At 39.1% G+C, this 13,395-nt stretch overlaps 2 protein-coding genes across 6 annotated transcripts in view; both read right to left on the minus strand.

Annotated features, from left to right (window-relative positions):
* The window catches only part of evla (Enah/Vasp-like a), a 34,777-nt gene extending 33,589 nt beyond the window's left edge, over window positions 1-1,188 (minus strand). Inside the window, exons 1-2 of the mRNA XM_077620780.1 lie at window positions 1,017-1,188; window positions 137-205 (exon numbers count right to left, since the gene is read on the minus strand). Coding sequence (XP_077476906.1) covers window positions 137-141 — 5 coding nt within the window. The 5' untranslated portion in view covers window positions 142-205; window positions 1,017-1,188. The remainder of the gene's footprint in view (window positions 1-136; window positions 206-1,016) is intronic.
* Window positions 1,189-2,612: 1,424 nt separating this feature from the next.
* eml1 (EMAP like 1) overlaps window positions 2,613-13,395 on the minus strand; it is a 37,236-nt gene continuing 26,453 nt past the window's right edge. For all 5 annotated transcript variants that reach the window (XM_077621058.1, XM_077621057.1, XM_077621056.1 and 2 more), the window contains 19 exons: window positions 13,128-13,256; window positions 12,988-13,016; window positions 9,240-9,369; window positions 8,955-9,104; window positions 7,581-7,650; window positions 7,359-7,466; window positions 7,198-7,293; window positions 6,883-7,017; window positions 6,346-6,445; window positions 5,908-6,059; window positions 5,471-5,596; window positions 5,266-5,397; window positions 4,895-4,962; window positions 4,663-4,751; window positions 4,480-4,577; window positions 4,263-4,350; window positions 3,963-4,058; window positions 3,760-3,890; window positions 2,613-3,664 (listed from right to left, as the gene is read on the minus strand). In XM_077621058.1, the coding sequence (XP_077477184.1) occupies window positions 3,539-3,664; window positions 3,760-3,890; window positions 3,963-4,058; window positions 4,263-4,350; window positions 4,480-4,577; window positions 4,663-4,751; window positions 4,895-4,962; window positions 5,266-5,397; window positions 5,471-5,596; window positions 5,908-6,059; window positions 6,346-6,445; window positions 6,883-7,017; window positions 7,198-7,293; window positions 7,359-7,466; window positions 7,581-7,650; window positions 8,955-9,104; window positions 9,240-9,369; window positions 12,988-13,016; window positions 13,128-13,256 (2,053 nt within the window). In that variant the 3' untranslated portion in view covers window positions 2,613-3,538. The remainder of the gene's footprint in view (window positions 3,665-3,759; window positions 3,891-3,962; window positions 4,059-4,262; window positions 4,351-4,479; window positions 4,578-4,662; window positions 4,752-4,894; window positions 4,963-5,265; window positions 5,398-5,470; window positions 5,597-5,907; window positions 6,060-6,345; window positions 6,446-6,882; window positions 7,018-7,197; window positions 7,294-7,358; window positions 7,467-7,580; window positions 7,651-8,954; window positions 9,105-9,239; window positions 9,370-12,987; window positions 13,017-13,127; window positions 13,257-13,395) is intronic.

The following is a 13,395-nucleotide window of genomic DNA, read 5'->3' on the forward strand; positions in this document are numbered from 1 at the left end:
ACATTGGCACGCGGTACTGGTGTATGTTCATAGTGATGAAGAAATAAATCGCATGAACGTCTTTTCGCACTATTTGCTGTTAAACCAGTGTGCATCTGTCATGACGCGTCAAATGAGGCGCGTGGGATTAGCTTACCTCATGTCGCCGTCTTCTTTTCACACGACGACGACGACAAGGACGAGGAAACCCACCGGCGTGCTTTTGCTGTATGTGGAAAAAAAGACTTTCAGGAGTCGAAAGGGCGTCGCGAAAGGGGGAAAAAGCTTGTTTGGAAGCGGATATGTGAAGGCGTGCTGCGGCTCAGGCTGTGTCTCCCATCCGCTTTGTGCTCCGGTGTCTCGGCTGCACACGCGCGCCGCGGCGTGTCCTTATATCCATATTCTTTGTCTGATCTTCACTAATATTCACTTGTAAGCAAGCAACCGGCGTGCGAAGGGGGTCGTAAACGGCCGCCGCCTTCCTCACGCCATATTTTCTTCCCATTCGGAGTGTTGGTGGTCGGTGAGAGGCGGAGAGATTTGACAAGGTTACAATGCGGCGCTCTGGCCGAGTAATCGACTCAATGCTGCCTACCCGTGGTGAAAACATGTCACTGCAAGAAGGCAATGTGCATGCATGGTTTTCGCCTCGGTCTTTAATCGACCCACTGTTGCAGTTCCGGGTTTGATTCATCCTAAATACTGAGAATAATCAATTCTACTTAATTCTTTAGAGGGAACGCATTGAACTCATTTAATGATGGCAGACGTCCATCGACTTTTATTGGGAGAGGCTGGTAGCAATTGATTGCACTGAAAATCCTCCAAACAATTTGGATTTAGGTCATTCTCAATTCTAAATTAGTTAAAAAAACAATGATTAATTTTACATATATATTTTACATCTGTAGGCTTCAGCTTCACTTGTTTAACAAATATTTGTGTCCCCTGTGTGATCCAAAAATGGGATTTCCACATATGTGTACAACAGGTCTTGATACAGATAAGTTATTGTTGAAATTACCCATTGTACATACCATTAGTCCAGGGCCGCTCACACTTTTTTTAATCCAGGGTCTTCTTTTCCCACAATCTACTTTGTTGTTAGGGTTAGAATTCAGGGGTGGGCAAAGCGGTGGTCCTGGAGGGCTGGTGCGTGTACAGCTTTTTGTTCCACAGACACTTTGACCAATGGGGGTTGTCCTGAAATGAGAAGCACCTGACTGCAATCCACTGATTGCTCTTCTAACATACCACATTGGTTGAAAGGTATCACACATGACTTACTGCAGATGTGATCATGCTCCAAGATCTACTTTACAAGGAATTAACCTCTTATTTACAGGCCACTGACAAAGCTCAGCAATTATGTAATGATATACCTCACATTAGACCGACCACATGTGTCAAAGTGGCGGCCCGGGGGCCAAATCTGGCCCGCTGCATCATTTTGTGTGGCCCGGGAAAGTAAATCATGAGTGCCGACTTTCTGTTTTAGGATCAAATTAAAATGAAGAGTATAGATTAATATTAAATTTCCTGATTTTCCCCCTTTTAAATCAATAATTTAAATTTTTTATTCAATATTTTCTGTGTTTTTAATTCAAAAATAATTTTGTAAAATCAAAAAATATATTTAAAAAAGCTAAAATAAACATTGTTTTAGATCTATAAAAACTGAATATTCAGGGCTTTTAATCCATTTATTTAAAAAAAATCTAAATGTTATATCTAAAATGGTCCGGCTCAAGTGAAATCAAGTTGACGTTAAAGCGGCCCACAAACCAACCCGAGTCTGACACCCTTGCATTAGACTATCAACATGTAAGGGAGCGGCAGGGAACGGGGGTGAAAATCCACTCTGGATTCACGGTAAAGCTCACTGTGGAAATGCCAAATTCATAACAGCTAAGGAAATGGACAGAGGGGAGGGATATAAATGTTATTGTCGTACGAACAGTACCTTGGAGATCTACCAATAGTTCCTTAGCGATCTACGTAATGGGCACCCCTGCTTTAGACAAATGTGACTCACAGGCATTAAATTTGGACACAGGACCCAAGGAGTTTTATTTGGTTTTCTCTTGTCAGACAAATGTTAATTATTCAGCGGTTATTGTAGGTTCAGCTGCATCCTGGCAATACAAATTCCACTTCACACACAGCGTTGGCCTCATCATCACCCTGATATATATTATGACTTTAAATCAAAGTGTTACGAGTGTGACATGTACCAGTACAGAATAAGATTCACTGATGAGAAAGTTAAAGAAAACATAAGTGGGTCATGGGAAGCTCAAATAAGACTCGTTTTCTTGTCCTTCTCAGAACAAGTCAAATGCTTTTTTCATCATTTCTTATTGAATTCAACTGAAAATAAACAAATGAGTTGATTTAAGTACCTCTCCCTGACTGAGTATGCACTGTGGAGAATCAGGCAATTACAGTGATATGGTCTCATTCTTCAACTCGATGACTACAGTCAGAATAAAATAAATAAAATGAATAAAACGGTACTCATTTACTCATTTTCCCCTCAAATTAGTGTAGCGTTTTTTTTTCCAGGTATGGACAAAAATGTAGGGGTTTAATCAAGATAAAAGGTGTCTTGTAATTTGGAAATACAAAAAAAATTAAGGGTTTAATATTTGAGTTGTTAATGTCTTGAGTTAAATATCTGATACAGTTTTCAAATGCATAAACAATCAAGTGCAATTTAGTGTTTACAGTAGCATATTGGCAACCTCCTTGCAAGGGCATTTGCCAGGTCGCTACGCAATTCTTAAAATATAAATAGAAACTCGGCAGAAGAGTTATTAAAAAAAAGGAATTAAAAAAAAAAAGACCAAAGACATTTCAACCACAAAAGCCGTTTGTTCGATCAATGGCCCCTGACAGAAAAAGGAACTTATTCATTAAAGCACTCCGTGGAGCTCTCCTACAATCCTCTTATGGCTCAATTAGTGTATTGTCAGTCAAGATAAAATAAAAAATAATAAAAATTAAAAAAAATGTCAAGGGGGTGCACAATTGTGCCAAATCTGAGCCTTTGGTACGTTCTTTATTTTTTTACTCATTCATTTACATTAACTTATTACCAGTCCAAATAGAGTATATTTCTATTGCTGTCTATTTCCAGCTAATGACTTAAAAAATGGTCCTATGATTTAGTACAAATGAAATATTATTAAATAAAAAGCAAAAATTATCCTGTTTATAAACATTTGGAGATTTTGGTGCCAAGAGATTTTTTTTTCAAATGTAAAATATGTGCCATGGCTCCTTTAAGGTTGAGAAACAAAGGACTACAGTCTGTTGGGAGGATTATAAATGTAGTGTGGCTGAATTAAAGGGGGGGAAATGGAGAAACACTAAGAAACACATCACACCTCATTCGGGACCTAAAAGCAGACTCGTGAAAAAAAGAAATCTCTCAATTCACCTCAGTTCAGATCCACGTTCTGAGGCCTTTGACTTGTTTCCGTCGTAGCGTGGTCAGGTTTTCCTCCATTTTGCATGAACAGCATCAGAGGGAAGTCCATGTTCTGAGTCTTGTCGCTCAGACTATCCTCCACTGCATCACACTCATGTCTTTCCCGCCGGTCGACACCAGGCAGCTGTCATTATACAGGAAGGTCACATTGGTGACGTGACTGCTGTGGCCACCGTACACATGGCTGGGAGCCTGAAATTAGGAACAGTGCCATTTCTCCTGTTAACTTTCACCACATTTAATTATTTCCCACCACAGAACTCTCCACACTCCGTGCAGAACATTACCCTGAACTGAGAACACGGGAAGGAGAAGAGGTGAACCTTCCCAAAGTCATCTCCAGTAGCGAGGAGACTCTTATCATTGGACCTACTGCCGGCATTGATGTCGGTGCCGTCTGAACCGTCGGACCACATGCCTTTTGGAAAGATAACAAAGTAACATTGGCTTACTTCCTGACATTGGGAAAAAAAAAGAAAAAGAAACTTACCAAAAACCTGAAAGCCAAGCGTACAGGTGTGTGTGGCCCATTCAATATCTCGTATGGTCTCCATGCTGACCACTTGTTTGCACACAGAGGGGATCCCTGCAAAAACAACAGAAATTTAAAAAAAAAATCTAGATTCTACAACAAGGCTGCCTCCTAATGACTAACTCCTAAACTACAGGCAACACAGGCACCCAAAAGTCCATGTGCTCTGCTTGCCCTCAAAGTTGCAGGATTAAAATTTGAGTTCTGTAGCATTTTTAAGTGTACATATGTCTGTTACAGTACAGTTTTTGCACTCACAGTAGAGTATCTCGTAGTCTCCTGAGTTAGACACCAAGTACTGAGAGTCAGATGACCAGTCAAGGTGGGTGATGAAACTAGAGTGACCCTAGAAAAAAAAGTATATTTTGGTAAGTAAGTATCCTAAACTAAATCAAAGTTTCAATTTGAACCAGAGTGATCAAATGGTGGAATCAATGTATAAAACCTATAGAAGACCATAAAAAAAGCCACTCACTGAGCACTTCCCTACTCTGCTGTACTTTCTGCCATTTTCTGCCACGGCATAGATGTAGATGTAGCTGTCATGAGACCCAATGGCCAGGAAGTTCCCATCTAAAATAGTTTTTAAAAAGATAAACCAAGTCAAAATGGAATTAGAATACAGTAAGGTTTTTGTTTTTGTTTTGCAAATGCAAACCTGGGCCAAAGCTCATAACCGAAAGCTGTTCATTCCCATCTGTGTGCACTGTGACTAAATCCTTTGAGTCAGTGTCCAGTACCAGCCACCTGCAGGACCAAACACACACACAGACACACACAACAATTCGCTGATCAATTTAAAATTGTTTTTAAATCTCATTCCCTTCTGGAAACGACACATATTTGTCATTATGTTACCAGATATTTAAAGGAGGATTTTCCTTATGTACCTGCCAATCTGGGTTCCTATGGCAACAACAGCCCCAGATGGGTGGAAGTCTGCTGATTGGGCTGTGTCCTGTTAGGAGTGTGCAAAGTTGAACATCAGTGAGGAAAAAACATCATTAACTTACTCAAAGTGTCCCAAAATAGATAGCAAAAATGCAAAGAGAAATGAAACAGCAACAGCTCCATTACACTAGCAAAAACGGTACATTATTTATTGATTATTTATTTGTTTTTGTATTTGTGCACTTCGTGGTCAAGCTTTTACTCTCATTATACCTGTATAATGACAATAAAAAACATTCAATTCAATAATAGATTGGATATAACTATGCTAAGAGACGCCAGGGGGCAGTGTAGACTCAACTCAACTTACTTCCATGTGTTTACTCCAGATAAACTGATGAGAACTGGAGTCCCATAGGCAAATTTGCCTGTCATAACCACAGGTGAGAAAGTGTGGTTTGCATGGATGGGCGGCCAGTCCCCACAACTCATCAGTGTGACCCTAAAAAAAATCAATATTGTCACGGTTAGCGTCTTCTCCAAGGGAGAAATGTTCCAATGGAAAAGTGATAAACCTGAGTAATGGGCAGAAATTCTCCATCTAAATTTCCTTGCAGAACAAAATTCTTTGTGGTTCCAATGAGAACACTCTCCCCCCTGCCCTCTGCCACCGTCCGGATTGGTCCAAAAACATCTGGCACCTGCGAGACATCAACACAAACCATGTGCGGTGTATATTATTATCTGTACTGTCCTTATTCTCATTCATCAGACTTTTACTGCAATATTAAAATCATCTTCAAAAGGAGACATCGCCTGTTTTATTCATGAAGAACCAAATCTGGAGCAAGCAACAGTAGTACTAGTTCTTGCCAACGTAAGCAACATCGTTCATCACAAGAGAGGATACAGACTTTGATGAATATTTGATCATCGCATTCACATAGTGCTTTGAATCCAAAGATGAGATGCTCAACAGCTAAAATCTTCTCAGCAAAGCTCCATTTCTCACCTCCACTGTTTGTATGGCCTGATAGCTACTGTCCCAAGAGATGAGGCGGCAGTCTTTGCCCCCAGACACCAGCGTGCCGTTCCTCAGCGTGCACAGGGTAAAGATGCTGCCCTCGTGAGCTCCGTGGATGACGTGGCTGATGCGATTAGTGCCTGCGTGACAGAGACGGATAAGTTGTACAGGAAACCTCTACTCGCTGGCGGCAGACACGTTAATGGCCGACAGAGAGGTGGATCGATAGAGAGGATCAACGAGAAATTGTGTTTGGAGGCGAGTGAGAAGTGCGTCTCTTTATAATTGTCAGTATGATGTTACAAATAGGCTGCTTTTGAGATAATAAGAGTTTAGAAGGTTAAACATTTTGATCTGATGGTTTTTACTGGAAGTCTACACTAGAGCATCTCAATCTAAAAGTGTTTTTTTATTTTTATTTTTTACCTTTTCCCCACACCAAGATGTTCCCACTTGAGTCCCCGGTGATTGTATCTCCATTTTCTGCAAAGGTCACGCATAAAACAAACTTGGGCTTTTCCTGTTTCTGTAAAACACAAACAAATAAACAGAGAATATTACAAGCGGTATAAAAGTTTTATTGCATATTGCAGGAACACGCTTATTTATTTATATATGTATTCATCTATTTATTTATGTATCTATTTGTTTATCTATTTATTTATTTATCTATTTATCTATTTATCTATTTATCTATTTATCTATTTATCTATTTATCTATTTATCTATTTATTTATCTATTTATCCATTTATTTATTTATTTATTTACTAACTACCTATCTATTTATGTCTAAAATGCCTTTCCTGTATCTGCATTCTCACCCTCTTGCTACTGTGACAATGAAATTTCCCAAATACAGGGCGAATAAAGTTATCCAATCTAATCCAAAAGTGATGTGGAATATAGTGAATGACTCCAAATTTTTTGATAAAAAAATAAATGAAGTTAGAGTGACATTTTACCTCAAACAGCCCTTGCTTCTTGACAAGAATGCCTTTTTCCAAGCTCCAAAAATGGAGATGTGATTTGCCACAGGTCACCAAAATGTTGCTGTCAGTTGGGTGAAAGTCTGCAGCAAAAACTGTGTCGTTGGACGTCTGAAAGCCAATAAGGTGTAGAATACATTTTAATGAACCAATTTTAGGGACAACTGCTTTTAATTCAGAAGATATTGCAAGATTCTTATCATTCAATGGAAGGAGACAGATTACAGCACAGGACTGATGAGAGACATATGGACACATGCACACACAAATTAGCACAAACACCAAACCTACCTTGACCTCAGCCAATCTGTCTTCTCGCTGCCAGTCCCAAACAGACAGCACGTGGTCGTTCGAGTCGTCAACAACGCATAGCGTGTTTCCTCCATTCTAACGACAATAAATAATCAGTATGTCTTGTCGATTACAAGAAAATCTCAGTAATTTTTCCTTACCGACTTAGAAAAAGCCAAGCAAACAAGCGCTCGCTCAAAGTAAGCGGCTCCCAGAACATGGAGGGTGTTAAGGCTGACAGAATCCCAAACGCGAATATGCGGAGCCAACTGCAAGACAAAAACACACGCAGAAAGGTATTAAAAAAAAAAAAAAAATTGTGACAAATCTGACTTCAAATGTAAAAATATATGGAAATAGTATCAACATTGAAATTCACTTACTTTGCCCTCTAAAGATGTGCCCGCCACTTGCCCGGTCGCGATAGTAATTTTATCAGGGTGGACTGCCAAGCTGATGAAAATGTGAAAACAGACTTGAAAATACTGAAAAAAGCCTTTCAAGATCAGTTTATCAAAAGATGTCAGCAAAAGATGAAAGCACGCTGGCCTTATTTTAGTTTCCAATGCAGTTATATGTGAAGATATATTATAATTGCTTTTTAGGTAGTGCTAGTGGATTGGAGTAACTTCAAATTCATCCAAATTGTGGAGGATTTATCTGAACTGTGATGAACCCTGGAGGGTAATAACAAAATCATGATGGTGTTCATTACTCAACACACGAGAGCTGAATGAGGCCAGCTTTATTTAATGATTCTGCAGCAGTGAATGTAAATAATCAACAGATATCAAGCTGCTTTCTGTGGATTGAATTTTGATTTAATATATATTTTGGCCAGAAAGAGGTGAAGACGTACAGAAGGTTTAGGTTTCGTGTTTGGTTCTGTATTTTTGTATGTTTTTCAGGATTTTGTGTTCAGGATACTCAAGTAATTAAATTTTAGTAATATAAATTTTGGGGTAAGAAGGTCAGACAGAGGTTTGAAAAGGAATTTTGAGAAAATTTGATAAGGGATCTGGCCCGCCGCATCATTTTGTGTGGCCCGGGAAAGTAAATGAGTGCCGACTTTCTGTTTTAGGATCAAATTAAAATGAAGAGTATAGATTTATATTAAATTTCCTGATTTTCCCCCTTTTAAATCAATAATTGTAATTTTAATCATTTTTTTTCTGTGTTTTTAGTTCAAAAATCATTTTGTAAAATCTAAAATATATAAAAAAAGCTCAAATAAACATTGTTTTAGATCTATAAAAACTGAATATTCAGGGCTTTTAATCCAGTTCTTTTAATCCATTTATTTAAAAATATCTAAATATTATATGTAAAATGGTCCGGCCCGCATGAAATCAAGTTGACGTTAATGTGGCCCGCGAACCAACCCGAGTTTGACACCCTTGGATTAGTCTATTTAACTGAAATTTCAAGGTCAGCTGATTGGATGAGAATTGAAGATGGAATAACATTTTGAGGATTGAGGGAAATAGTGGAGTGCCCACTTTACCAAATATAGCAACCCTTTGAATTTGGCTGCTTGGGCTAAAGTCGTCCCTCTAAGAATGTTACTCCAATTTTAAAATTCCTAAAATGTATCTCATTGTCATAAACAACGATAGCCATCCAATGTATTTACTCGGAGCGCTCATGTTTCAGCTCAAATAATGTCCAATTCAGCTTGACGCGGGGTTGTCGGGCAGCGATTATTCGACCAAGGCACTGGACTCCTTAAGTGTTAGTCAAACTTTGTGTGTGTGTACCTTTTAATGTCGTCCGTGTGTCCAGTGTAATGTCTCTGTAGCTGCTCGTCTACGTTGAATAGGACAACTACAGATGCAATGAAGTACACAGTTTCCCCAGTGGGAAGCAAATAAAGATTGGAGCGGCAATCACGACCGCGGTAACCGTATCTGGTCATGAGTACGGTCAAGGGAATTAAAGAACAGCGATAATGTTTCATTTATGAAAAAGTAGAGCAAGTGTCTTTTCCCTTTTGGGATTATTCCTCACTCACTGACTGGAAAAGACTCCAAAGAAAAGGATACACCCAGTCCAGTTTAAGCTTGTTAGCTGGAAGGTCAGCCCTCGCCTCCAGACAGTAGCCGTCCACTTGGTCTTTGGGCATGAACATGGTGATGGGACGACCCTTCAAATACATTTTCACATAACCTTCCTCTGGAAAAAAGAAACACACACTCATTTTTTTATGAATGCAGTAAATGATGGTCAGATTGTATCATTTTGTTCATTGATTGATTGACAGTGTTTGTATAATTTGTTATGGTGATGTGTGAAAAGGACTGATGGTGTGGAAAGGATTATGTGATGTATTGGTCTACGACAACATTTTTTCATGTAAGAGGATAAATGACTTAAGCTGAAAACACAGGAAAAATAAGCTTTTAAATGGACTTTATTAGCCACTTTACACACATTCTTGGAACAACACTGCAACGCAGTTAAAAGAAAACGCTTTGTTATAATGGGAAAATATTTGGCTCAAAGCAAAGGTTAATCAACATAATATTGCAGACAAAAGCAGATTGAAATTGTTATGGAAGGGGGAAACATGAAAACTGAAAAGCCATTCATGCAATACCAAAATGAAACCAATTGCATTAACAATATTAATTTTATGTGGCCTTGAAGAAAACACTGTTTCATTAGATACCACGTCTTTCATTTAAGAGGCAATGTAGTTTAAATGTCCTAATAGTATACAGTGGTACCTCGATATACGAGTGCACCGACATACGAGCAATTTGAGATACGAGTAAAATTTCGGGCAAATCTTTATCTTGAGATATGAGACAAATTTTGATATACGAGCATACGGCGGTGGAGCGTTGCATTTTTTTCAGTGTTCTTCTTCCGTAAGACTGCGAATGGCGGAGCGATCGCTAATACGAGGATTATATACTACTTCTCGTTGGCAAGTGGTCGTGCTTTATCCTATTGTGAGGACATTTGTGTGCATCATTTTTGGAATATTTTGAAGAGAATTCAAAAGCAAACAACCCTCAACAGGTTGCATCTGAAAGTCAGGGTGGAGGCGGGACAAATAGAGCCAGAAGAAAGGTATCAAAATTTAAAACAAAATTAGAATAAAGTTTAGTTTAAGGTTAGATTACATTTATTTTTGAGTGTGTCTGCATCGTAATCCAAGTTCATTTAAATTTGTTTATGTTACGAGCGTGTTGCCGTGCAAAAAGTCCCCCCCCCATCCGTCTCTCTCTCCTTTCCGCGAAATCCGTCTAATTTTAGTACTATTAAACACATTTTAGTACTATTAAACCACTAGTTATTTGTTACTTTGTTAATAGATGGTGAATTAGAATATCCTGTTTTGGGTGTTTTTTCAGAGGGTTGGAACGCATTAATTTGTTTTTAGTTCATTTCTATGGGAAACGTTCATTTGAGTTACGAGTAAATCAACACACGAGCTCATTCCCGGAACGCGTTAAGCTCGTATCTCGAGGTACCACTGTAATTGGTATAAGTCAACTTTTTGATTGATTTTTATAAAAAAAAATTAACCAGAAATTGGGATTACTCCGGGGTAGTTAATAACAAATCTGAAAGTACTGGCTAGGGGACTTTACAGGGCCGCGGTAACTTGGTGTGTTGAGGCCAAAGTGTGTCGGCTGATTCCTCAGTTGAGTTTTCCTCAACTCCAGGCTAACACTTGGAGTCTTTCTGACTTGTGGTACCCTGGCAGCGACTCTTTTTCTGGCCATGCTGGCCTTGATCCTGTCCGGGGAGCGCTGGGAGCTCACAGCTGAATGCGTCGTTACGGCCAGAGCGGTAGCGCTGCCGCCGTTCTTCGCCTTTTTGCCGGATCGGGTGAGGTAAATCTGCACTGTGACTAGTTTGGATGGGCCGTGGGGGTCATGGAGAGGGGCGTGGTACAGTGGTCAAAAGGGTAACGGGGGAGGTTTTTTGGAGGAGGTCAATAGAAATTAAAACGTTAGATAGCTCTTGTCATTTTGGGACTTGTGAAAGCATTATGAAAGCACAAAAAGGAAAGTCAAAGGGGTTTACTTCTATCGTAGAAACACATTTATTAGCGCTGTTCTAAAGTTGAATGTGAAAAGGTAAGCTTTTGAATGAATTATTTGAAATTCAACTCATCAAGCCTCATGTTTTCCAACTTGAAGTTTCAAGAACTTGTCGATTCGAGGGAAATAATTCATTTTAAAATCATTGACACGCTTCATAATTCTCAGAGTTGTTATACGCTTGTAATTAACGCATGTTCCTAAAATAATGCAGAGAACTACAAACTAATACAGCTTTCAAGTGAGTGACCCAAAACCTATTGGGTAACTACATTAACTGGATGAGCTCTCCAACAATAAAAAAAGCAAGCGCACAGAAAAAAGCAGCTTTTTTTGCAATGCAAATCCTCATTGTGTGGAAACTAGAGCAGTGGCGCTTCCATAAAATGTCACGTGATCACAAAACTCAAGCTTGAATGTGTGAGCGAAATCTTTGTGCGGTTACTATGGCGACAGCGAATGTGAGGCAGACAAACACTTCAGCATCGTCTGAAGTGGAGCTCAAGTGAAACGCTCGAGTAATCGCATCGGAACACAATGAGTGCAAGGTTAGATAAGGCGTGTGCTTTTTGCATTTGTTAATATGCTCTCAAAACAATAAAGCTAACACAGTCACGGTTTAGTAAAACACTCCTGCTCCTGTCTTGACAGCTCTCTGATCAATTTTACAACTCTATGGACACGATTATTTTTTACGGCCTAAGTGATCAGCGGAGTCAAGAGAGCTGTGAAGTCCGAGGGTGCAGTGAGGGAAGGTAACGGGTGCCTGGGTAAGCGGGGGTGGGCGGGCATAAAGGGGAGATGCATACCTTTGCAGTGTGTCACACGTCGCATCCCTTGTAAAGGTTACAGAGAAAGACACAAGGAGCAGGTGAGGAGTATCATGGCTTCCTCATTTCCTGCTCTGTCATTACATGTGAGCGTGTTGCTTTGCACACAGGAACTGCTTATTAGAATTTCAAAATACATTGAGGCTTGAGTGTACTCAATGGCTGCAATTGACAGCAAGAGAAGAAGCAGAGTTGCTTTATAAATTGGCTGTTTTTACACAGTAACTGTGGAATTACCACTTAAACTACGAAAACAGATCAGTAACCTTCCTATTTTTCTAATGGCTTTCTAATTTATGTTTTTTTTTCTCCATAAATTAAGAAGCCTGTGCTAAATTTGTTGTCATCATGTAGATATTGTTCCTTAAACTTGTTTAGTGGAAATGTAGTTATTTATTTATTGATTAATTTGATTTTTTGAAAGAAATTAGACTACTAAATTTAAATTTCATCTAATATTCATTTGATATGAATAAAATGATAGGAGCTTATTTTTTTCCACGAGATCTTTAGCATGTTAGTTATGGCCTGCATGCTTTCTTGGTGCAACATTTAAATTTATACATTGATTATAGATAGTATTTGTACCTTTGCACTTTGAAATTGGATTTCATTTGTGTAGTTTAATTGTGTGGGGTTATCTTGTCTTTTTCTTCAGGAGGTCCTATACTACAGGAAGGTTTTTTTTATATACTTTTTCGCAAATGTTTAACCAAACAATGCAGTAAAGGTGATTAAAAAACACAAGAAGGATGAAAATGGAACTATGAAAGAGGTATGACGATGGCAAGAGAAAAAAGACTAAATAATACCATGTGTGCCTTGGAAAAAAAATCATCTACAAGTGTGTAAAAGTTGTGTCTTGACTTTATAAACTTGCAAAGTCATAAGAATATGGCTCTTACCCGCATTGAACACTGGGTCCCTCTGCTTGCTGCAAAATACACAAGCAAACACTCAATCAGCATCAGCCGGCAAACCTTTGGCATGCAACTCTTGTTGTTTCACAGGAGTAAAGAGAGTTTGCTAATACGACATTTGTTACCTGTCACTTCTTTTGCCGCTAGAATTACTGCCAGTGGACCCGGCGCGAGTTCGGTTGCCCTTGGAGTCACCCGAGTCTTTCCGTGTGAGAGACCCCACGTGCTCGTTGGAGTTGGCTCTCCTCACCGTGCTGAAGGGGATGACAGATGGAGAGTTAGGTGAGGGGCTACATTTTACTCAGTGCATACATCCATAGAAAAATGACAAAAAATATATACAGTATTATTAATTCGGGTAAGTTAGAGATAGTTTAGATGTGTGGCTTGGGT

This window comes from Stigmatopora argus, chromosome 15, assembly GCF_051989625.1.
Source record: "Stigmatopora argus isolate UIUO_Sarg chromosome 15, RoL_Sarg_1.0, whole genome shotgun sequence".
Lineage (NCBI taxonomy): Eukaryota > Metazoa > Chordata > Actinopteri > Syngnathiformes > Syngnathidae > Stigmatopora > Stigmatopora argus.